We start from the raw sequence: 25,524 nt of genomic DNA on the forward strand, positions 1-25,524 counted from the left end.
AGGTGCCCCAGCCGCATGGCCCCGCACACCCGCTCTCTCCCCCTGCGCCGGGCACCCAGAAGGCCTTGGCAAAGCAGCCGGCAACTAGTGACGTTTGTGACCGCCCGCCACAAGGCTCGGCCAGGTCACAGAGAGCTGAAGAGCGGAAAGTGAGCGAGGAGAAGAAGGCACTTGCCTTCAACACCTCTTTGTACGACCTCTCTGCAGGGCAGTTTTGCAGAATCTAGGAACGTTCCCTGCTTGGGTCCCCTGTACCCAAGCTGTGGCACTTTCAGGGAATTACTCGGACACATGGGCACACATGGGAAAAGAGAGAGACGCAAGTGTGTTGATTGTAACATTGTTTTAACAAAAGATGAGGGGGAAAAAACTAGAAACAACATCACATCCCTTCCATCACAGGGTCCGGGTTAAATCAATTCTGGTAAAGCCACCGCCAGAATACGGCGCATCCCACAAGGAGAAAAGCTCATGTGGTACAGATAGGGGAAGATCTACCGCGCGCCCATCCTGAGCACAGGCACCTGCCTGCCTGTACACGCACAGGACTTCTCTGGAAGGATACACAGCAACAGAGAGAACTAGGCAAGTGGTGAAAGACTTCCCATCTCATACCCCACCGGCCTTTGGAACTGAGTCAAACCGACGTACACAGGGACTGACTGAGGCGAGGGGCAGCAAGCCCAAGAGCCCCCAGGCAGCAGCGCCCTTACCTGTACTCCCGCTCCTGCAGGATCTCCACAGGGTCCAGGCCCCGCGGCTTCTGGATGGGGGTAATGCGGCTCTGCTTCTGGTGCAACGGGACCATGGGGGCAGGCTGGGCAGGCTGCCCCGGCGACTGCGTCTGGGGCGGCATCACCGGGGAGGCAGCGGGTGGGACGGCTGGGGGCGCAGGTGAGGGGCGGCCCGTTGGCTGCGGGGGGATCAGCTTCTGAGGTGTGCTCGTGGGGGCAGCAGCATTCGCCATGGGTCCTGGCAGGGGTGGGGGGAGAGGAGGCAGGCGGGAGAGGCACAGCTTTGAATTCCGGCTCGATTCCGGAGGTAAACGAAAAGCCCTCTGGGCGCTTATGGCCTTGGGGACAAACTCATCCCCAAACCTGATAAGGCCCAAGCAGCATCTCACTCAGGGGTCCCTCGGGGGTCCTCCTCCCTCCTGCCCCCTCCAGATCTCAGGAGACGTTCCCCTCCCCGAAGCCCCGCCTGCCTAAGCGCTGCTCCCAGGTTCGGTCCTGCTATGGGCGGCCTCGCGGGAACAGCAGTTTCCAGACTTTCATCCGGTGCCCAAGGAGTCCTACTTAAGCCATGAGCTCTGCAGGCCCCATCACTAAACCTTAGGCTCCAAGCGGACAAGGAATGAGGCCATTCTGTCCATACCTCTTCCCCACAGAGATGACCCTCCAACACCTCCTGATGACGGCATCTTACACAGAACACGGAGGCTGCACCCAGTCAGCACAAACGGAACCCTGGGCCACCCTGTCACTCTCCCTGCCTCTCACAGCACAGGGGGCGGGGGGGAGGCGTTCTCAGGAGGGAAGGGGGTCAGACATGGCCTCTGGGCTCTGAAGGATGGGGTCTGTGGCTGCGGCAGCACCTCGCCACAGCCTCTTACTGGAGGCGTCCGGTGGACTCGGTCACTAGGCTCCTCCTCTCCTTAGTGAGGAGACCCCAGGATTACCACGACCCACAGGACAAGGTGGGGTAGGAATCATGCAGTGGAACCAAACCTGAGCCTCTGGGAACTGACCAGGGACAGATAAGACCCAAAGAAGGCAGGGGCGCCTGGGGGGCTCAGTCGTTAAACATCTGCCTTCAGCTCAGGTCATGATCCCAGGGTCCTGGGATAGAGCCCTGCATCGGGCTCCCTGCTCGGTGGGGAGCCTGGTCTCCCTCTGCCACTCCCGTGTGTTCCCTCTCTCACTTTATCTCTCTCTGTCAAATAAATAAAATCTTTTTTTTTTCCAAAGATTTATTTATTTGACAGAGAGAGAGATCACAAGTAGGCAGAGAAGCAGGCAGAGACAGAGAGAGGAGAAAGCAGGCTCTCTGCTGAGCAGAGGGTGCGATGCAGGGCTCAATCCCAGGACCCTGAGGTCATGACCTGAGCCGAAGGCAGAGGCTTAACCCACTGAGCGACCCAGGCACCCCAAATAAGTAAAATTTTAAAGGAAAAAAAAAAGACCCAAAGAAGGCAGAAAAAGCGAGGACTTGTCCTTGGTAGCCTCTCTCTCAACAGGCCCCTCTCAGGGGCTACAGGGCACAAGGCCGTGATGAGAGCCAGGGAAGAGGCATGTCACCAAGACAGAGGTGGCTTACCTTCAGGCCAAGGCTTGGGAGGCCCTCCGGGGGGCTGACCTGGCATCCCAGGGGGCACTCCTGAGGGTCCTGGGGGGGGCATGTTGGGTCCTCCCATACCTACACATCAGGAGAAACAAATAAGATGATGGAAGGCATCCCGTGTTTACGCCTGCTCCCACCCCCACAGGCAGGCCTGGCTCCAGGGGACACAGCCAGCAACAAGCCCCTCGGCGCAAATAAGGGGTGGGGGTGGGGGCCGGGGAGGCAGCGGGAGAGGCAACACAGAGCATGGAGGTAGCCCTGCCGCCCGAGCACCCTGAGCGCTGCCAACGCCATGCGGGCTCCGGGGGGATGCCGAGGGCAGGAGAGCCCAGGTCTGTGGACATCGCCGCCCACATCCCGGTCAGTTCATTCTGCGTCCCCCTCCCAACCCCGAGCACAGGGGAGCGTGGGCCCTACCGTGAGGCCGGCTGTAATTTGGAGGTGCTGGTCCCGGACCCGGGCCAGGGCCAGGGCCAGGCCCGGGGCCAGGTCCTGTCGCGGACACAGAGGGTGGAGGTAGTGTTGGCATCTGCTGCTGCATCCCGGGCATCGGCCGCTTCCCCTGCACCGCCATCTGCAGGTGGTCGGGGAGGGGCTGCCCCCTGGCCAGCATCTTGTACGCCATGATCTGGGCTCGGAGCTGATGCAGCTGGTTCTGGTTAAACGGAGTCGGGCCCCGGTTCTGCTGTCCCAAAGCCTGGGGATCAGCACCATCCAGGGGGGCCCCACCTGGCCCAGAGGACATCTGTGGGCCTGAGGACGGGCCACTGGCTGGAACCGGACTGGAGGCATGCTCGGAGCCACCCAGGGGGGAGGGGTAACCTGTGAAGCAACGCGGATCCAAATGGTCACTTGGCAACACACATCCTCTGATTTCCTTTTTTTTTTTTTTTTTTTTTTTGCGTCACAATGCAGAATCTTTTTTTTTTTTAATTTTTTATTTTTTATAAACATATATTTTTATCCCCAGGGGTACAGGTCTGTGAATCACCAGGTTTACACACTTCACAGCACTCACCAAAGCACATACCCTCCCCAATGTCCATAATCCCACCCCCACATCCTCTGATTTCTAAGGCAGAGATGGTAACATTCCAACTGTGCTTACACCGGCTCCTATCCCAAGACAGGGGGCGGCCAATGACGTTAATCCCATGATTCAAAGGAGCAGCACCCAGAGAGAGGAGACACCCTGGCAGCCTGGACAGTGGCCGGCATGACCGGTTTGGTTTGGCTCAGCTTTCAGCAAGCTGCCTGCTGACGGTCCATGTTGAGCTGTTACACAGATCCAGGCCTCCCTCAGGCCTGCCCTCCTGCCCCTCAACTTGGACAGACCACGCCTCTAAAGTCTATTCAGTGTGGAGCCCTTTGGAGGCACTGAGCTCCCCACCCCGATGACTACAGCCATCTACTCTTCCCTTCTCCAAGTGCCCGGTACAAAAAAACTACAGGGACGGCTTGTTAAAGCAGAGCCCCAACCCCAAGATTCTGTCCCAGCCGTCTGAAGTGGGGCCCAGGAATCCGTATTGCTAGTACATTCCTGGATGGTATGGGAGCTGCTGGCCTGAGAAGCCTGCCCTGTTCAGCCCCTGTCTAAACTCCACAGCTGCAGATAAACACGTCCTATCAAGGTTCCCTCTTCGGAGGCTGCTCTAAGACAAGCCAGCCCAAAACGGGCACCAGGCAAGCCCAAGCTCCCCAGCCCTCCATGGCAGAGTCTCCCACAAGACCGGACTGCCTAGGTCTATCCTGAATCTGCCTATGAGAGACTGAGAGACTGAGAGACCGACTACGAAAATAACCTCAGGACACTGGGGTAGGGTTGGGACGGGGGGGCAGGCAACAGACACAAGGGAAGAAGAGTCACGAAGCAGTACCTTGGGAGTGCTGGTCCATGGGGCTTGGCGGTGGCCCCATCCCAGCGTGGGCCCCCGACCGCATCCCCATTCCCTTCATCTGGTTGTAGCGGGGGTCATCCGACATGCCCTTCTCATGCATGGACTCCATTGGCTACAAGAGGGGACAAGGACAAGGCAAGCTCAACAAGGGGGAACAGGAACAGCATGCAAAGTGCTGCCTGAGAGTTCACTGCAAGTGGAAATGTCCACCCAAGGTCGCCCTGGTGTCTAACGGAATCACTGATGTGACCAAGCAGCTTAGGTCCAAGCCGTGGTCCTGGCACGGACTGAAGTGTCAAGCAGATGCAGGAAACAATGTCACTCGACAGTGGGCGACCACCTAGGAGCCTAGAGGTCTGGAAGTGAAGGGACAGATGGATCAGGGCACCGGAAGACAGTTTGGGATGGCCAAAATACCACACAGAAAAGACATGAGCTCCTGGAGAGGAGCTGTTTTTAGCTTGGACACCAAGCTCCCAATTAATCGTCACAAGGAGACCTGGTCACCACCGATCTTTGGATCAGAAACCCTCTTCCTTGGGAGACTGTAAATGAGAGGAAGAGAGAGAAATTTCTGCCTGCAGGTATGATTACAGTACGCTCATGTCCTCACTGATCGGAGATTGGCCTCCAGCCCATTAGCTGGGAGGAAAGTGTCTGTGGCATAGCTCTGTTCCTCCTAAGAGGCACACTGGACCTCTGCACAACAATGACACCTAATTTCCTTCCAAAGGCTCAGCACTCAGTACTTTCCAGACTGGAATAGCTGGTAAAGGGGCCATTGTCCAGGACCCTTCCAGGGTACTCTGCTAGGCCCTGGTTGGCAGGAGTATCCTGGTCCCTGGGAGCTCAGTCTAAGGAGGGGCCCAGGAAAGTCAGCTACAGCTCAGTGTGCGCCATGAGAGAAGCGAGAGAGGGCGCTTGGCGGGGACCACAGGAGCAGCTTCAACTGCAGGGAGGGGGAGATCCTCGGGAAGCTGACGCCTCTGCAGGCGAGGGGTGTCCCACTGCCCCTGGGCTCCTAACACGGCGCAGGGCAAAGGCCAGGCATCTGGCAGACATGTGGAGTATGTGCAAGTGATTCCAAGAGGAAGAAACAAAAGGGGCAGAGAGGGAAAGAGGCTGTGCTGGAGAAGCCAGACTCAATTTGGCCCGGGTGGCGGCTGGGGGCGGTGGGGAGGTGGTCAGGTCACCAACAGCTTCCCAAAAAGGAAGCGACAACGTACTGTTGACAGAAACGTGTGGGGATGGGGAAGGCAAGGAGGGCAAGAAGGATGAGAGCGGCCCCACCCCTGACTCGGTAACTGACCATCTCTTGAGACTCCACTTCCTCGTCTGTAAAATGGGCACAATAGCCTACACCTGCTGGGCAAGGGGAGAGCTAAGCAGAATGGGTATGAACACACGGACGGCCCCGGGAGCAAGGCTAGAGGGGTCAGCAAAGACCCCTCGCCTCTAGGCCGCACCATGTCCATCTTCCACGAGGATCTCTTGTGGTCTCTGAGGCTTGAACATGGCACTTTTTCCTTTAGATGCTGACACAGATAGGAGGATCACCCAGGAACACAGAAAGAAAGGAAAACTATTTGTGTTAAGAGGTTAAAATCATCTGATCAATTCCCAAAGTCGTCGGGACAGTGAGTGCGTGGCGCCCAAGTGCAGGACAGGGTGGGGACACAGAGCACAGGTGAGCAGAGCCACCCGAGTGCAGGAAACCATGTGACATAAGCCACCTTTCAGGGATTTGGACATCTTCATTTTTTAAGAAAAGGCAACTCTGGAGCAGTGGGACCACATGTCCCATGTGGGATGACGGTACCGGAGACACCAGGTGGGAAGGCGGCCGGCTCGGAGCAGAAGGCCGGATGCACTGCCCATCGTCCCTCCTCCGATCACAGGGACCCAGTCAGTCAGGGCAGTGGGCACAGGCTCCCTACCTTGTGCATCTGGTGCATGTTGTCCTGAGGGTACCCTCCAGGTCCCTGGGTTGGGATGGGGTGTCCTGCCGAGGGAGGCCCCGGACTGGGCCCCATCATGCTGTGCGCAGAGCCTGGTGAGGGACCCGGGCTAGGGCCCAACATGGCTCCAGGGGAGGGGCCCGGGCCCGGGGAAGGGCCTGGCCGCGGAGTTCCACCCAGGGGTGGGTCCGGAGTGGACATCTTCACAGGAGCTGCAGACAGTGGTCTCCTGATGGAGAGAAGTCCTGGTCAGTCTGGGGGTCACGGCCATCACCAGGGCGTCAGAGCTGGCAAGGGAGGACCCCAGGCAGTATTGCAAGAAGCACCCACTTGATAAGGAGCGGACACCTTCGACATGCAACCCCCAACACCCAGACCTCTCTCCTCCGTTCCTCTCACAAATGAGAATACATCAGGCATATAAACTCAGACCAAAATCCCCTGAGAGACAGACAGGACTCAGGAGGTGGAGGTCCACAGCCATGGCCCGGCCCCACCTGGGGTCTCACTGCCCTTGCTGTTCTGCTCACAACCAAGACAAGGTCTCAGGGCAGCGGTGATACGCCCTTCACACCTAATACCTACCACCTTCCTAATAACAACAAGGGAGAGCAAGACGAAGGTTCAAAGTCATTGCCAGCAACAGTATCCAACTGGGCCTCCAGAAGTTCAGCAAATACAAAGATTCCCAGCAAGCGATGCTGGTTTTCCCCTTGGGGCAGTGAGACCAAGCTTCCTTTAAAATAAATGAATGGAAGTCTGAAATGCAGGTTCACTTACAGAAAAGTATTACAGAAGTAACAGCACTCTGATATCTGAAGCAGTTCTACGGCGATATTCAAGTGTCTGAGGTTAAATGAATGCTGCCGAATGCTGCCCAAAACTAAAAACTGATACTCAGGAACCATAACCCAAAGCCTCTATGAGATCCAAAACTACACTACAAAAAAAAAAAAAAAATCTAATGATGATGGTAAATTCTCCTTGCCACCACAGGGCCATGAGCTAATAAATTTTACATATGCTTTTTATAGTAAGAGTTCAATGTTCAGGTAACCCTTTTTCTGTTGTGTACTTATGTATATATGGCCTTAAAAATGATTCCTTTCAATTTCCTAACTTCTTTCGTGAGGACAGAATAATTCATCTGCAGTGCTGAAATGCAGAAAACACAGAAATCCCACCAGACACGGAGGAGAAGCGCTTACCAGCCCCGCAGAGAGCAACAAGCCACCCTGCTCTCCTTACCCCTTCCCAGCAGGGCAGGGGGAGGTGAGGAGTACAAAGAAGGGGCTGGGGGTTTCCTCAGAGACGTGGGACACCACCAGAGCCATAAGGATGGAGCTGAGCCATGCAGGGTAGGCCCTCTCAGGGAGGGGAGAACAGCCCTCATGTTGCCGCTGGGACCCCTATACACCTCCCTGCCTCCCTTCTAGATTGTTCCGCACACAGGCGCGCGCGCGCGCGCGCGCACACACACACACACACATTAAACAGTACTACTTATTATTCATTAGTCATTGCCCACTCTAGGCAAGCTTTCCTCCAGAGAATTATATGCAGGACCGTTTTTATCACAGAGTATCTTTTTTATCATTTTTATCACACAGTAGTCCTCAAAAGGTAGATTCTAGTGGCTCCACTGAGTTCCCTCACTCTGCCACGTACTGCGTTATTTAAAAGCCCCTCTCGGGGGCGCCTGGGTGGCTCAGTGGGTTAAGCCACTGCCTTCGGCTCAGGTCATGATCTCAGGGTCCTGGGATCGAGTCCCACATCCAGCTCTCTGCTCAGCAGGCAGCCTACTTCCCTCTCTCTCTCTCTCTGCCTGCCTCTCCATCTGCTTGTGATCTCTCTCTCTGTCAAATAAATAAATAATCTTTTTTAAAAAAAAAAAAAAAAAAAAGCCCCTCTCGGGAAGCCTGGGTGGCTCAGTGGGTTAAAGTCTCTGCCTTTGGCTCAGGTCATGATCCCGGAGTCCTGGGATCAAGCCCCAGCACCCGGCTCTCTGCTCAGCAGGGAGCCTGCTTCCCTTCCACTCTCTCTGCCTACTTGTGATCTCTGTCTGTCAAATAAATAAATAAATAAATAAATCTTCTATTTAAAAATACATTAAAAAAATAAAAATAAAAGCCCCTCTCTTGGGGTGCCTGGGTGGCTCAGTGGGTTAAAGCCTCTGCCTTTGGCTCAGGTCATGATCTCAGGGTCCTGGGATGGAGCCCTGCATCAGGCTCTCTGCTCAGCAGGGGTGGCCTGCTTCCCTTCCCCTCTCTCTGCCTGCCTCTCTGCCTACTTGTGATCTCTCTCTGTCAAATAAATAAATAAAATCTTTAAAAAAAAAAAAAGAAGAAGTACAAGAACATTTTTAATTCTCCTAATTAGAACAAAAGTTTGGGGTACCTGGGTGGCTCAGTGGGTTAAGCCACTGCCTTCGGCTCAGGTCATGGTCCCAGGGTCCCGGGATCAAGTCCTGCATTGGGCTCTCTGGTCAGCAAGGAGCCAGCTTCCACCACTCTCTCTGCCTACCTCTCTGCCTACTTATGATTTCTTTCTCTGTCAAATAAATAAAATCTTCAAAAAAGATCAGAACAAGAGTTTTAATTTGAAAGGCTGGCATATTTTCCTAGATAATAGATCAAAAGCCCAAACTTCTCTGTTCTGTTTCTGGGCTAAATAATAGAGCAGAGACGACCAGACCCCTCGGAAGGGCACAGACCAGTGACGGGTGCACCGGCCTGACTAGCAATAGACCCGACCGTGCAAGAAAGCACTCCGTGTCCTCTGGGCCTCCTGGATCTCCTCCAAAGTGCAAGGAGCCTCAATGCTGCACCTTAAAAAACCTGACAGGAGTGCTGGAGGATGCGTGTCTGCTCACTAGCTCTTCCCCATAAATCCAAAACCCAGTAAGCCCCAGGTAGGCAGAGGAATCAAACTTTTGAAACCTAACTTTGAGACAAATTCATTTAGAAACAAAATCAGACCTGACTCAGATACATGTGAATGGTCACACCTGCTACAGAAAAGGATCCTGTGACCTCAGATGCCACTCCCACCTCTGCCTTGCGACAGTGATCCCTGTCCCAGTCTCCTCTAAAATGCGGAATCTGAAGTCTGAAACCTCTGGCCCAGCATTTGTCTCCGTCAAGTTGTGCCTACAGTCCTACTTCACAGGTGGAGAGCTGGGTGATGTGAACACAGCCATGGCTGGGCCAAGAAGATGGCTCCTCGGGTGCCCTCGGGACTCTTCACGTCCACAGACCCTCTCGCAGAGGCCCAGAGAGACTACAGTGCTGTGGCAAGGGGGAAAATGGCCCGGAAAACACTCGAGGAACCCTGTGGCATCCGGGAGCTCGTGGGTGCTTTCTCACCTGAAGGTCTCCATTCTGTCACGCCAACTGAAACGGACAGCAAAATACGATCCACCCCATCTGGGGAACACCTTCTCCTTATCTAAAGGCAGATATGCCAAAGAGCAAGCACTGGAAGTGTCTGGAATCGTAGCTCTTCTAAAGGTAGTTTATACTTAGTATCAGACATTCCCATCAAAATGCGTGATTCCGGGGCGCCAGGGGGAGGGGGGCTCACTCGGTTAAGCATCTGCCTTTGGCTCAGGTATGATCCCAGGGTCCTGGGACTGAGTCCTGTATGAGGTGCTCTGCTCAGCGGGGAGCCTGCTTCTCTCCCTCCTCCCACTCGTGCTCTCTGTTGCTATCTCTTTCTCTATTAAATAAACAAATAAAACCTTTAAAAAAAAATGCATGGTATCTCTAGAAATTTACTACCTCCACTTACAGCAGGACTAACTTCGTCAACGACATACAGAGCTCACTGAAGACCCTGGATGACATCCATCAAAAAATACTTTAGTGCCAAACAAAACTACCCTATGACCCAGCAACTGCCATCCTAGGTATTTACCCCAAAGATATCAATGTAGTGATCCAAAGGGGCACCTGCACCCCAATATTTACAGCAGCAATGCCCACGACAGCCAAATTGTGGAAAGAGCCCAGATGTCCATGGATGCATGGATGAAGATGCGGTATATGTATATGCAACAGAGTATCACTCGGCTATCAGAAAATGAAATCCTGCTGTCTGCAATGATGTGGATGCAACTAGAGGGCATTACGCTAACCAAAACAAGTCAATCAGAGAAAGACAATTATCGTATGACTTCACTTCTATGTGGCATTTAAGAAACAAAACAAGAGGAGCAGGGGCACCTGGATGGCTCAGTGGGTTAAAGCCTCTGCCTTTGGCTCAGGTCATGATCCCAGGATCCTGGGATCAAGCCCCGCTTCGGGCTCTCTGCTCAGCAGAGAGCCTGCTGCTTCCTCCTCTCTCTCTCTGCCTGCTTCTCTGACTACCTGTGATCTGTATCTGTCAAATAATAATTTAAAAAAAAAAAGAGGAGCAGAGGGAAAGGGAGGGAAAAATAAAACAAGATGAAGTCAGAGAGGAAGACTAACCGTAAGAGATTCCTGATCGGGGCACCTGTGTGGCTCAGTGGGTTAAAGCCTCTGCCTTCAGCTCAGGTCATGATCCCAGCGTCCTGGGATGGAGTCCCATATCGGGTTCTCTGCTCAGCAGGGAGCCTACTTCCCTTCCTCTCTCTTCTGCCTGCCTCTCTGCCTACTTGTGATCTCTGTGAAATAAATAAATAAAATATTTTTTTTAAAAAAAGAGATTCCTGATCATAGGACACAAACTGAGGGTTGCTGGAGGGGAGGAGGGGAGGGCGATGGAGTAACTGGGTGATGGGCATTAGGAGGGCACAGGATGTGATAAGCACTGGGGGTTATACGCGATGATCAATCACTGAACTCTACCCCTGAAACTAGTAACACACTACATGTTAATTAATTTAAAAAAAAAATACTCTTGGGCCAAAACATGGCAACATCTACCTTTGAGAAGCATGGAGTTTCACAAGAGGCATTTATTTATTTACTTATTTATTTATAAACATTTATTTGACACTGAGAGAGGAACACAAGCAGGGGGAGTGGGAGAGGAAGAAGCAGACTCCCAGCTGAGCAGGCAGCCTGATGTGGGGCTCGATCCCAGGATGCTGGGATCATGACCTGAGCCAAAGGCAGATGCTTAACAACTGAGCCACCTAGGCCCCTAAGAGGCTTTTAAAAAGGGCACATGTCGAGATGCCTGGGTGGCTCAGCTGGTTAAGCGGCTGCCTTCAGCTCAGGTCATGATCCCAGCATCCTGGGATCGAGTCCCACGTTGGGCTCCTTGCTCAGCAGGGAGCCTGCTTCTCCCTCTGCCTCTGCCTGCCATTCTGTCTGCCTGTGCTCACTCTCTCTGACAAATAAATAAAGTCTTTAAAAGGGGGGGGGGGGCACATGTTTCAGAAGCTGTCACCTCTGCAGCGTCAGACTGAGAGGAAGCAGGTAAGTGGACGAGTCCACCAGCAGGAGCAGACTCATTTCTGGACTGAAAGGCACGTGAAAGACACGTGACAGTAAAGGGACCCAAAGAGTACAGCACCATGCAAAACCATCCTGAGCAGCACAGTGGGCCGGGCTCTGCCCACACAGACGCGCCCACCTGGGGTGCTGGTGTGTGCACGCAGACAGACAGGCCGGCAGACCTGCAGCAGCATGGGGTGGGGGTGGGCAAGGGGATGGAACCGGAAGCAGCGCTCTGGTCCTCGGCATGGCACGGAAGGGGAAACGTTTTATTTACTTGTACCGGGTTTTAGCCCATCTCAAGTGCCCTGACTGTAGGGGTACGGCTGGATGAGCAACACTCCTGCAGGGCACCCCTGCCCCTTCCCATGGAGATCACCCTCCCAGGGGCAAACACTGCTTTGATTCTGTCATTTTGGTGCGTTCACTTATTACTGAACTGCGTCCGAAGAAAAGAAACATACAGTAGTAGTACCCTTCTGCTCCTCCGTGAGGGGCATCCCTGTTGGGGGGGCGAGGGGCATTTGTTCTTCGTTTCGAGTCCGCTCCCCCGTTAGCGCACTCTGTGCTGCTGGGTTTCGGCCAGCATGAGTGAACCTGCTATGGACAATGTCACTTGGCCAACATAGGCACCCATTTTCCTTGGATATCCAGGAGAGGAATCATTCGTCATAGGAAGTCATAAATTCAGCTTGGGCAAATATTGCAAGCCTTCCGAATTAGGACTACAATCCCACATAACCGCCATCCCCTCAGAAGAGGGGAGAGCATTCCAGTTCCTCTACATCAACACTGACATTGGGTGCTTGTCTAACTTGGAACCGTTCCGGTAAGTGTACAATCGTATACTTTATTTGTATTTCCCTTGTGACTAATGGTGCTGCGCACCTTTCTGCACGCTGGCTACTAACATACCCACTTCCACAAGGCCTTGTTCTCACTAGACTTTGACTTGGGGATATGTAGTTCCTCTCCCAGGTTGGGGCTCACCTCTGTAGTCTCCTAATGGTGTCTGGACGCAGAGAAGTTATTTTCATGGCATCTGATCTATCAAGTTTGTTCTTAGATGGTTAATGGTTTTAGAATCCTGCTTAAGAAAATTTTGTCTATCAGGGCACCTGGATAGCTCCGTCGGTTAAGCCTCTGCCTTCAACTCAGGTCGTGATCTTGGGGTCCTGGGATTGAGCCCTGTGTCAGGCTCCCTGCTCAGCAGAGGGTTGCTTCTCCCTCTCCCTTTGCCCCTCCCCCTGCTCCTGCATATTCTATCTTTCTCTCTCTCCCCCTCCCCACAATAAATCAAATCTTAAAAAAGAAAGAAAGAAAGAAAGAAAATTTTGTCTACCTGACATAATAGATATATGTATTTGGTCTCTGCTTCAGTTTTAGACTAAAATCCCTGGAATTTCCTAAGTGGTAGGGGGGTCTTTTGTTCTAATGTAGTGACTCGTGGTGGGCTCTGGGACAGCTCCAGAATCAGGGGCCAGCTGCCAGAAAGACCAAGCTATGATTAGAGGGTTGGAACGTTCAGCCCCATCCTCCAAAGGAGGGGAGAGGAATCGAGACGTGAATAATCAACCACGCCCACAAGATGAAGCACCCATAAAATCTCTCAGCTAAGAGGCCAGGAGAGCTTCTGGGGTGGGGAACACATCCACATGCTAGGAGGGCAGTGTACCCCAACTCCGTGGGGGACAAAAGCTCCCAGGCACAGGATCCTTCTAGGCCTCACTTTATTTACCTCTTCATATGGCTGTTCATCTGTATCCTCTATAATAAACAGGTAAACATATGTATCTCCTTGAGTTTTGTGAGCTCTGGTATCAAATAAACCTGACGAGCAGTTCGTGAGAACCCCATCTGTAACCAAGTGGGGGCAGAAGTGTGGGTAACATGGGGGCCGACTACTTGGGACTGGCATCTAAAGGGGGGAGCAGTCCTGTGGGACTGAGCCTTTTACCTCTGTGTCTGCACTAGCTCTAGGTAATTAGCATCAGAACTGACGTGTAGGACACCCAGCAGGTATCTGCAGAAACTTGCTCCGGGTGGAAAACCCACACATCTGGTGTCCGCGGAGGAAACCAGTTTTCCTTTACTATCTCAGGGTCATGGAGATAAGAGGAAGGAAAGAGATATTTTAAAATCCAGAGGGAGTGTGACTTGCTCCTGCCTCCTTGCGATTTACAACTGCTGAGGATACAATCAGTGACAGAAGTAACAGGGAAGATGACCCAGCCAGAGGGGAAGCAGGGCTGTGGGCCCATTTGGGGGCAAGGACTGAGATTTACTCACTGAGCCCACACCCTTGCACCTCCCAGCGAGACTATCATGGGCCCTGCTGACAGAGGGGTCCCTACGGCTCACCGGCCCCCCAGCATCTCAGTGAAGTTGTTAGAGTCACAAGGCCAAAGCCACCAAGAAACTCACTGAAGTGCAGCCTGCACTGAGTCTGGACTCTCTTACTGGCCAACCGCATGATACTAGATGAGTGACTTAACCTTCCCCAGCCTGTCCCCTCCTCTGTAGGCTGGAGATGAGACCAATCCCTCCCTCAGGTGTCGCCAGCATCACCTGAGCTAACGCAGGCAAGGCATGTATAGGCAGGAAGTAACACAACCCTGCTGGCAAAGCCAAGGGCCCCCACATTTACAGAGCAGTTGCTTACTGCTTGTCACTACTAACCCAGAAGCAATATGCAGATTAAGTCCTTCCATCCTCCTCTTTTAAAAAAAAAAAAAAAAAGATTTATTTATTTACTTATTTGAGAGAGACAGTGGCAGGCAGAAGCAGAGGGAGAAGCAGGCTCCCTGAGGAGCAGGGAACCGGATGCGAGACTTGACCCTAGGACCCTGGGATCACAACCTGAACCAAAGGCAGACGCTTAAATGACTGAGCCCCCGAGGCGCTCCTCTTCTCTTAAAGAGACAAGTAGTAAATAAGCTTCCTAACTTAGCCTACCCCACAGGACAAACCTCAAGCGATGCTCCTGTCCGGAAGCGTTCAGGAGCAAACTCGGGAAGTAAAGGCTGCACAAGGCGCCTCCACCAAGCTGGGGGAGGAACAGAGGTTGCCTGAAGGCCACACAGGCCCACTGCAAAGACCAGGGGTCACAAGTGATGAGATCCGCCCAGGCAATCAGCGGGCAGGATCTGAGCTACAAACTATCCTTTGCCCTCTTGGATCCCACGGCCACAAACGCAGTGTTCATATCCATCATCAAGCTCCTTTTGGCCAGTCAACCTTCTTTTTTTTTTTTTTAAAGATTTTATTTATTTGAGAGAGAGACAGTGAGAGAGAGCATGAGCGAGGAGAAGGTCAGAGAGCGAAGCAGACTCCCCATGGAGCTGGGAGCCCGATGTGGGACTCGATCCCGAGACTCCGGGACCATGACCTGAGCCGAAGGCAGTCGTCCAACCAACTGAGCCACCCAGGCGTCCCGGCCAGTCAACCTTCTTAAAGGGCAGGGGTGGGCCTGCCCCTCTTGAGAGCTGGGGAGGGTCTGGAACGGGGCACTATGGTGCTCCAGCAACGTGCCTACTCAGGAGGGCTTGCCAAGTTTGGCCAGAAATGTCAGAAGCGAGGTGGGATCTGAGGGCAAACAACAGCCCCCCCCACCGCCTCCTTCACTCATCACGGAACACCTCTACCTTTCCTACACAGTAAACTAAGGATCTGGCATTGTCAGCAAATTCCTAGGGTCCCCAAGGTCATCCTATGGTCTTGAGGGCTTCAGGGGCTTCCACGGTTCAGACCGGACTCCTGCAACAAGTTCCTCTATGACAAGTCACTTGGTGTCTGGGCTGGGAGAAAGAAGGTCATTAAACACAAAACTGAAACCCATCCCAGACCAGAGAGCCACACCTAAGCAGATGAGAAAAGTGAAGGACGGGGGGACAGAGGGGACAAAACAGTGAAACCACTGGCACGTGTATGTGGGAGCCTAACTGAGGAGTGTGTAGTCTACGGGTCGGGTGTGTCTGGGGCGACACAAGGAAGGAATGGAGCCTGGGAATGCAGGCAGGCAGCCTAAAGGACTGTGATGGGAAGTAAAACTACTCTGGGGCAAGAAGCAAAAACCTGAGAGCTAAGATATTCAGTAAGCTGCAAGCTGAAAACCGGTTCCCAGAGCCAAGGGGTCTGGAGGTGACGTGGCCATATCACCTTGACTTCTCTGAGAAGCACCCCAATTGTTGAACAATCAGAACCCCCACACAATCCATACCCAATGAGGCAGCTTCATGCACACGGATGTGGAGGAAGTTCCAAGAAGCAGCAGAGGAAAGAGGGAGCATCGATGCAAGGTGTGCCCAACCCAAGCCCCACTATGCTAACCGTAAGAACAGGTGCAAGTTCATCCGATAGTAGAAGCCAGCTCAGAGTAAGCTCGCCGAGCCGTGGCTGGCAGTGGCCAGCAGCTCTCTTAGGAGGTATGTGAGGGGGAACTGACACTTTCCACATCACGGAGCTCTAGTGTTTTTTGTGTGTGTTTATTTTTCTATGATAATCTTCTATTAGTTCTGTAATCATATTTTTAAAAAATGCTAAAATAGGGGTGCATGAGTGACTCGATGGGTTAAGCCTCTGCCTTCCGCTCAGCTCATGGCTTCAGGGTCCTGGGATCAAACCCCACATTGAACTCTCTGCTCAGTGGGGAACTTGTGTCCCCCTCTCCCTCTGCCTGACTCTCTGCCTACCTGTGATCTCTCTGTCAAATAAATAAGTAAAATAAAATCTTTAAAAAAGAAATGCTAAAACCAACCAACCAACCTAGATCAGAAAAATACCTGGGAAATAAAATACCCAGAAAAGATGTCCAGAAGTACCTTTATGGAAATTAAAAAGATGAAAGGATGTGAGGATTGCATTATTTTCTACTTTCAACCTCATCAAAATTATCATTTAAAATAGAAACATCTACTGACGTTCAAATGCGGAACCAGACTGCTTGAGGAGTAGGTCTAGTTTCTTCTTTTATGCCACCCCTTGCTTTTCTCTTATAAAAAACAACAGTGGGGGGGGGGCGCCTGGGTGGCTCAGTGGCTTAAGCCTCTGCCTTCAGCTCAGGTCATGATTCTGCTGGGCAGGGAGCCTGATTCTGCCTCTCTCTCTTTCTGCCTGCCTCTCTGCCTGCCTCCTTGTGATCTCTCTGTCAAATAAATAAAAAATAAATATTAAAAAAAAAAAAAGAACAGTGGCCACAACAGGATGGATGGATCTAGAGTATTATGCTGAGTGAAATAAGTCAGTCAGAGAAAGACAAAAACCGTATGATCTCACTCATAATGAGGAATTTAAGAAACAAATGAGCAAAGGGGGAAAAAAGAGAATTTAAGAAACAAAACAAATGAACAAAGAAAAAAAAGGGACAAACCAAAAAAAAAAAAAAAAAAAAACCAGACTCATGAACTATAGGGAACAAACCGGTGGGGCGGGGGACAGGAGCTGGGGACCCCAGCCCGCACTCACCACACTGAGCACTGAGGTAAGGGAGGGCTAACTCTTACATTACTATACTGGACACCTGAAACTAATACAACACTGCTTGTTAACTACACCAGAATGAAAATTTTTAAAAAAATAAATAAATAGGGCGCCTGGGTGGCTCAGTGGGTTAAGCCGCTGCCTTCGGCTCAGGTCATGATCTCAGGGTCCTGGGATCGAGTCCCGCATCGGGCTCTCTGCTCAGCAGGGAGCCTGCTTCCTTCTCTCTCTCTCTGCCTGCCTCTCAGTGTACTTGTGGTTTCTCTCTGTCAGATAAATAAATAAAATCTTAAAAAAAAAAATAAATAAAATAAATAAATAAATAAATAAAGTTAAAATAAAAAGAACGATGGTGGCCAGCCACTGAAGCAGGACAGACAGCTAATAGGAAATCGGGAGCTTCTAAAATCTGCTTGCTAAGACTATGTTTTTGATTTTGGGTTTTTTTCTTGTCTTGTCTGAAAACCAGCATTATACTTAAGTTTGGCCCCAGGAAAGCTGCGACTTCACTTTTTGGGCTCGGAGGAATTTCTTCCCCGACAAGTTTCATCAGCAGACACACCGTGGTTCCGCCGCGCCAGGGTACTCACATCAGTCAAGGAGCTGGCCAGGATGCCTTCAGCAAAACCAGTCTTATTTGTTACATGAAAACTACAAAACGAGGTTCCCCCCAATACTCTACTAGGAAAACTGTCCATACCCGACCAGACCTGGCACACTGGTCCGCGAACCTGGAAGGACGTATGAGATGAGGCACCTGCTGTCTTAGGGAACATACGGAAATAGCATATTCCTGACACAGTGCTTCCCCAACACTGGCTGCTCAAGCCAGCTGCCAAGCATTTTCCTTGCAATATAATTAAGCAGCAAAAGCTTGCCCTACACTTAAAAAGGAATACCCTTCAGAAACAAAAAACTCATGTCACGATAATTAATTACAATGTCTTATCGGTTCTACCTAAAATGCAGACATGCCAAGTCTGTCCGTTACCAAGTACAGTAGTTCCTCCTCCCACCAGCCCGCCCAGGCAGGTTTCACTTTCCAGTTTCAGTTACACAGTCCTTGTCCTCAAGCAGATGATCCTCCTGCTGAGTTTTGCCAGAAAATCAATAGTAGCTTAACTCTACGTCACAACGCCTACATCACTAACTTCATCTCCTCTCATCTCACTGGCATTTTATCATCTCACATCATCACAAGAAGGGCAAGTACAGTACAATAAGGTATTCTCAGAGAGAAAGAGAACATCCATGCAACTTGTATTACACTGTTATTGTCATAAATGTTCCATTTATTATTAGTCGTTGTTAACCTTAAAAATAAAATTGTCAGGGGGCACCTGGGGGGTCAATTGACTGGGCGGCTGCCTTCAGCTCAGGTCATGATCCGGGGGTTCTTGGCTTCCTGCTAAGTGGGAGCCTGCTTCTCCCTCTCCCTCTGCCTCTCCCCCTGCTTGTGTTCTAGGTCTCTCATGCTCACTCTGTTCTCTCCAAGAAATAAATAAAATCTTTAAAAAATAAAAAAATAAAATAAAATTTCAGGGCAGCTGTGTGGCTCAAGTCAGTTAAGCATCTGCCTTTGGCTCAGGTCATGATCTCCAGGTCCTGAGCAAGGAGTCCGCTTCTCCCTCTGCCCCGTCCCTGGTCTATGTGTGTGTGCATGCACTTTCTATCAAATCAATAAATAAAATCTTCAAAAAAACCCAAAAACCAAAACAAAAACACGGGGCACCTGGGTGGCTCAGTCGTTAAGCATCTGTCTTTGGCTCAGGGCATGATCCCAGGGTCCTGGGATCAAGTCCCACATCGACTCCCACATCAGGCAGGATTCCTGCTTGGCAGGAAGCCTGCTTCTCCCCTCTCCTACACACCCCCCCACTTGAAACCCACTGAAGAGGACCTCCTCATCTACAACACATCACAAGATGTGAACCCATCACAACGACCAAGCTTGTTTTCTGCCCTTGAACCCACCTATCCACCACACGGGCGTTTTCCAGACTCTTCTGACCATGACCTGGAGTCATGACATGACTGACGCAGCAAACACACATCAAGTAAATCCAACCAGCTGTACAAATCTATCCTGACCACGCCCCCCGTTTAACGCAGAGAGATTCTCTTCTTTTTAAGGCTGGTCACGCCCCACCGGATGGATGTCAGGTCTACGACTGCTGGGTTGGCTGAGGTACCGGGACCGGCCACCTGTTCAACACTGAGAACGACACCTAACCTGCGGACAGGGTGGGTGGTGCCTATACCGCCCAGTGTCACTTGCGACAGGCCCTCCCAGCCACCTCAAATACTGACTGAAAACCAACACTGCGCTGAACAGGGTACCAGGTATCAGGAATGCAGAAGCCAATAAAATCCCTGCCTCGGGGAACTGACAACTGAGTGACAGAGGCAAGCACACAAATAAAGATGACATGGTATTCCTCATGCCGGGAGTGGGGAGATGCCACGAACTTGTACCATGAAAAACTCAGCAGGGGTAACAAGCTGACAGGACCAACCATGGTGGCCAGGGAGGGTCTCAGGGAGGGGATACACCCGAGCAGAGACCTAAAGCGGAATGGGAGCCATGGGAGCCATGACGGACAGGCGAGCAGCAAGGACAAGGGCTCGCCGGAGTGGGACTGTGCTGGACTGGAGCAGGAAAGGGGGATGTGGCAGCAGGTGAAGTCAGAGACGGCTGCGGAGGGCAGATCACAGGCCTGGAGGGCAGGAGTCTACTCTAGGTGCAAGGGGAAACCACTGGAATGTTCTGGACAGGGCGGTGACATGGTCTGATGATGGTTTTAGAAGATTTCTCTGGAGACGCTGATGAATAGATGAAAGGTTAAAAGCAAGAAAGGAGTCAGGCGCACCTGGACTCGGGTCATGATCCCAGAGCCCCGCATCGGGCTCCCTGCTTGGCAGGAAGCCTGCTTCTCCCTCTCCCACTCTCCCTGCTTATATTCCCTCTCTCTCTCTCTGTCAAATAAATAAAATAAAATCTTAAAAAAAAAAAAAAAAAAGAAAGAAAGAAAAAGAAAAGCTCAATGGTGACCAAGGTAACCAACAGGGCTTCAGCAAGCACATGCCCTTTGAAATATGAAAGGTGGTCCTTCCTCGGGGCTGACCGGCCTTGGAGCCAGATCTGGCAAAGCCCAGCAAGGCTGGATTTCAGCTCCAACTTGCATCCCGTGGTTCAGTATCAGTGACTAGAGGTGCCAACCCGGGAAACTATGGGGTAAGAGAGGGTTGGAGGGAGGAACAGAGGGGAATGGGGTTTTCTGCTCAGGAAGGTTAAGTCACTGGTCCAACATCACTCAAGAAGCAGAGTCCTGCCTCAAGTCTGTCTGACTCCAGGCTTGAGGATCTGATTTAGGCTGAGGATCAAAAGGCAGAGGAAAGCCTGAAAGGGTGCCAAGTGCGGGCAGAGCGGAGCACTCTGACAGGCAGGGGTATCCCGGCTGCGTTCCCAGGAGGCGGGCTTGGCTGCGCACAGCAGATGGACTCCCGGGCTTCAGCGTCACCATTCAGACAACAAGAGCACCCACCATTCTGCTTCAGTGGAACTTTTGGTGCAAGTCAGGGTGACCCACATCAAACCTCGTCCCCTCCCTTAACAGGTGAGGCTGCAACTGCCGTGCAGCCACCTGCTTCCTGAGCCAGCGGGGCATGACTTACCAGCAGAAAAGAGAACTTGAACCATCCCAAGGAGCCATTTGAAAGCCCACTGCTACTAAATCCGGGGTCCAGCCTCCTTTCATCTCACACACAGCTGGTGAACTTCACGCTGATCAAAACCCACTGTCCCCAGGAACAAGTATCCACATGCCAAAATAAAGACATGCCCCCTTTATTTATTTATTTTTTTTAATTTATTTGTCAGAGAGAGAGCGAGAGCGAGCACAGGCAGACAGAGTGGAAGGCAGAGTCAGAGGGAGAAGCAGGCTCCCTGCGGAGCAAGGAGCCCGATGTGGGACTCGATCCCAGGACGCTGGGATCATGACCTGAGCCGAAGGCAGCTGCTTAACCAACCGAGCCACCCAGGCGTCCCAAGACATGCCCCCTTTATAACAAAGTAACAGTCCCACAGGGAAACACTGGGGACCAGTCTAGTCCCAAAGGCTTCCAAGGGGCCTAGGCTAGTTTATGCCCCGCGAATAGTTACCTGTGTTCTAAAGAAAGCCACTTCTCTAAGGTAATTGAGAGGGAAATCAATGCATCCCTTCCTTTCTCTCTGCCCTCCAAAATCCAACGGCCCAGCAAACCCAGCTACATCTGGCACTACCCTCGAGTGCCTTTCCCTTACATGAAGGTGATCCGAGGCCAAATTTCTCGTGTTCATTAAATCCACGTAATGAAAAAGTAGTATCATCGGCATGCAGTTAAAAGAAAACTCCAATCGTACCAATGAGCCTTATATTTCTACGTATGATCTCCTTAAGGTTGACAGCAATGGCAGGTCCGTTTAGCCTCAGACGCGACTCTGATGCGTTCCCCGCAGACATTTCCCCCAATATTCTAGCAGCTGTCACTTCCCGTTTTATAGTAGGGAAGTAATTTTGCACATCCCCCTAATTTTTTATTTATTTGTAAAGGTTTTACTTGTTTGTTTGGGGGAGGAAGGCCAGGGGAGGGTGCGGAGAGAGAGAGAGAAGATCTCAGGCAGACTCCTTGCTGAGCGCAGAGCCCCCAGGCTCAGTATTACAACCCTGAGATCATGACCAGAGCTGAAACCAAGGGGAGACATAACCAACTGAGCCACCCAGGCGCCTGTAGTCTTTTTTAAACTACAATTCCCTCTTAAGTGTTCCAGTCAATGTTACAAGTTACAAGGAAATATGTGAGATGGAAAACAAACATTTGGTATTTTCCAAAACCCTTGTCACCAAACACACTTCTTTCTTTCCAGTGTATTATGGTGAAAGTGCAAGTTTACCATTTTTAAATTATGAGAAACAAAACATAAGAGCTGATTCCTTTGCTACAACTTTGAAAACATACAGAACTATTACCACAGGAGAGCAAAAATATATTCTGTATCTCAAATGGCCAGGACATTGTAGGAATCCTAATAAATGACACCAGCTACCAACTGTTCAGTACTGTGTGCCAGGCGCCGTTCTAAGCACGTTACAGTTGTTACTGTTGTTTAGACCTTGCAACAATCCTCATAGTTGGGTACCATTACGGAACTGTCCCCCTTTGCAACTAAGGAGATGGCTATGATTGAATGAGAACAGGGCCCTTGTCTGCCTGTTCCCCACTGAATCCCCAGCCCCCATCAGGGCCTGGCTCATGGTAGGTTCTCAATGCCCACTTGTTCAAACGAAGAATGTGAGGCTGGGCCATTTCTTGCACGACAGTGGGGGGCGTCACTCATGTAAGTGTTCTGTCTATGGTCAGTGAGAATGGGTCCCTCTGTGCCATGGCGGCCCTAATGATGGAGGCCAAAACCGGCTGACATATCTGAAGACTCACTAAATGCCAGGAACTGTCATCTCCCATTTCTCTAAGGCACCAAGAGGGAAAGTGGTAAAGCCAGGATTCGAATCCAGAAGGCTTAAGAGAGCCCTTGGTGAAGAAATATCCCTAAATGTCAGTTTCTTCACCACCAGAATGTTGTTCTCACCCCACACACCTAATCCCTCCCACATCCCATAAACAGCTAAGACAAGGATCAGGTCTAGGGCTACCTCCCAGTGTTCTGAGGGTCCAAAAGGAATGATAAGGGTTATGTGGCACATGAAGGAGCACTTATTATTGTCATCATTATATATGAATTGATTTTAAAGAAATTAAAATATATATAATGAGCACATCAAACCTGAACTTCCTGGGATATAGGATGACCTCAAATTTTGTTTTGCATTCTTTAAATAATTCACATACACACACACACACACACACACGCAGAAAGAACAACATTAACTACTGCAATAAACTGAGTGCTCACTATATGCCAGGCACTGCAGTGTGCTAAACAACTTCCCATGTTATGTTTTCAACCCTTACAACAACTGTGGCAGCATTGCTGTCATACCTATTTCACAAGTGGGGGGGACCTACTGGTGAATGCCTTGCTGGAGGTCAATCTAGGATTTAGAAGGCTGGGTGTGAATTCAAGAGGTCCAATTCCAGAATTAGCAGTCCTCACCACCACCCATACTAATCACCAGCCCACACCCCATTCCCAGGGACATGGGCCTGGAAAGTTAAAAAACCAACACAAGCAACTAACATTTATTGCTTACAACCCAACCCCGGTCCTGTGCCAAGCATTTCATGCATGCACTTACTCCATCCCCCACAAGGACTCTCCTTCATTCATTCCACAAATGCTCCCTAAGGACCTAGTATGGGCCAGACTCAGAGTACGCTCCAGGAGACCAAGCAGACATGATCCCTGCTGTGCTGGCCCTCAGAGAAGATGGATGTGTAATTACACACTGGGGTAACTGCTACACAGAAAGGATCAAGGCGATATGTGAGTGTAGCAGTGGACAGCAATGACTAGTCCAGGTGGTCACATGTGAGCCTGGACATCCTTCCAGATCCTGAGAAAAGGCCCCCCTCTTCCATCAACCTCCCTAATCCCATCACTCCCCTGTGCATCCACTGTGCTCCTCTCCCAGGAAGGGTAATGAGGATCACATGATAGGCCACGGGGAGTTGTTCCCACATTTACCATCTGTTCCCCTACAAGACTAGAGAGGCTCCTAGGCCATTCAACCACCAAGCCATCTAACACCCAGTAGGGACTCAACAAATATTTGCTCAACAGTAAAGGAGGAGATTGGGCCTGATGATAACAGCAGTACTTCCCACTTGCCAGAAACCATTTTACAGGTTTTCACCAACTCCATTTGTGGCATTATCCCCTTTTCACAAAGGAAGAAACAAAGCAGTTCAGAGAGATTAGGCTATTTATCCAAGGTCACACAGCTAAGTGAGTGACAGCCCATGGAATCAAACTCCATTCCGGTCTGTCAGCTGAAACTGAAAACTTGTTTCAAATTCCTAGGAAGTGGCTCTTGCACTTATTCCCTAGTTTCCCCAAGGATTCACTGGGGGGAGGGGGGGATCAAGACTGGTGTCTTCGTGAGACCAGCACAAAACACTCTCCTAAAAGCCCACGTTTTAAAATAAAAGCCTTAATCTAGAAAATCAACTGAAGGCGAAAGGATGCAAAACCAAAACAATGCTTTCAACAGCAAACAGTTCTACGCGTCCTCCCCCACTTGCTCTAGACTCTCCACTTCAGGGCAAACATTTTGAAGTCACCACTTGCAAAGAATTGGGGAGTTATTTACTTTTCTTTGAAAAATCTAGAATACGTGATTTTTTTTTAAATAAAATGTTAGGTAGGTTAACCCAAAGGGACTGCTAAGGCTCGTTTCCAGGCGACACTGAACTCATCTGGGGGGGTTTTCCTACTGAGCTCCCACCGCAGCCTCCCCAAAAAGACAACATTCAGGTCGGACCCGTTACAACGTAGCCAGAAAAGCTCCGACGCCTTGCTATTGTTGCTGCCGCGACCGACACAGCGACCCGGGGCCGGGACCCCAGCCCGCAGAGGAGGCGGAGAGCTTTGTCCGGCGACCCCGGCGAGAGCGCGCGCGCGGCCTCCACGCGGCCCGGGCCCCCACCCCACGGCCCGCGGATGCTGTAGCCGCCGCGGCCTCGCTACGCTGTGGCCTTCCCCGCGCGCGCGGTGCCGGACAGGCTTCTTGACCCTCCGGCGCCGCCGTACCCCAGCCCCGCTCCGGGCGCCGGCGGCCCCCTCCCCCCTCGGCGCCCCGGCTCCATTCAAACCGTCCTCCCAAGCCCCGCGCCGCGCTCCCCCCGCGGCCCGCGTTCCTTACCGAGAGCCGCCGGCGCCGTCGCCTTCCCGGCGCCGCCCCCGCCCCTCCGCGCGGGGCCGGGGGCAGAGTGGGCGTCTCGCCTCTCCTCACGAAACAAAGAAGCCGCCGCCGCCGCCGCCGAGCGAGGGTAAGTCTCGCGCGCGCGCCCGCCCGTCTCGGCCGCCCCCCCACGCCGCCCGCGCACCCGCTGCGCGCGCACCCGCCAGCTCCCCTCCCCCCCGACAATCGGCTTCTCTCGCTTCCGCCGCCCGCCCGGCCTCGTGCGCGCGCCTGCCCGCCCTTCCGCTCCCAGTGCGCGTGCGCGTCCGCTCGGGCCTTCGGGGACGTGGGCGGGACGAGAAGGAGCAGGCGCTCCTGAGGTACCACCCAACTCAGTCCGGGAAGGTCTCGCTCATGCGCACCGGGGTCTTCGTCCTCACGCAGCGTCCCCACGCCGCGGAGCATGCGCAGAGCAGGCGCCACTGCGGCGGCTATGGTGGTGGTGGTGGTTCTTCTCGCGGCTGTGACGGGAGGTTGGGGGAGGGGACGGAATGGCGGCGGGGTATGCGGGGAAGAGTTGGCCGAGGGT

The 25,524-nt window shown here is 52.0% G+C and overlaps 1 protein-coding gene across 4 annotated transcripts in view; it reads right to left on the reverse strand.

The window, feature by feature from the left end:
- SMARCA4 (SWI/SNF related BAF chromatin remodeling complex subunit ATPase 4) overlaps positions 1–25,113 on the reverse strand; it is a 92,171-nt gene extending 67,058 nt beyond the window's left edge. For all 4 annotated transcript variants that reach the window (XM_082731196.1, XM_082731195.1, XM_082731194.1 and 1 more), the window contains exons 1-6: positions 24,957–25,113; positions 6,176–6,425; positions 4,218–4,350; positions 2,758–3,162; positions 2,317–2,415; positions 714–972 (exon numbers count right to left, since the gene is read on the reverse strand). In XM_082731196.1, coding sequence (XP_082587322.1) covers positions 714–972; positions 2,317–2,415; positions 2,758–3,162; positions 4,218–4,350; positions 6,176–6,397 — 1,118 coding nt within the window. In that variant the 5' untranslated portion in view covers positions 6,398–6,425; positions 24,957–25,113. The remainder of the gene's footprint in view (positions 1–713; positions 973–2,316; positions 2,416–2,757; positions 3,163–4,217; positions 4,351–6,175; positions 6,426–24,956) is intronic.
- Between the last annotated feature and the right edge of the window lie 411 nt (positions 25,114–25,524).

This window comes from Mustela nivalis (assembly GCF_964662115.1).
Source record: "Mustela nivalis genome assembly, chromosome: 1".
Lineage (NCBI taxonomy): Eukaryota > Metazoa > Chordata > Mammalia > Carnivora > Mustelidae > Mustela > Mustela nivalis.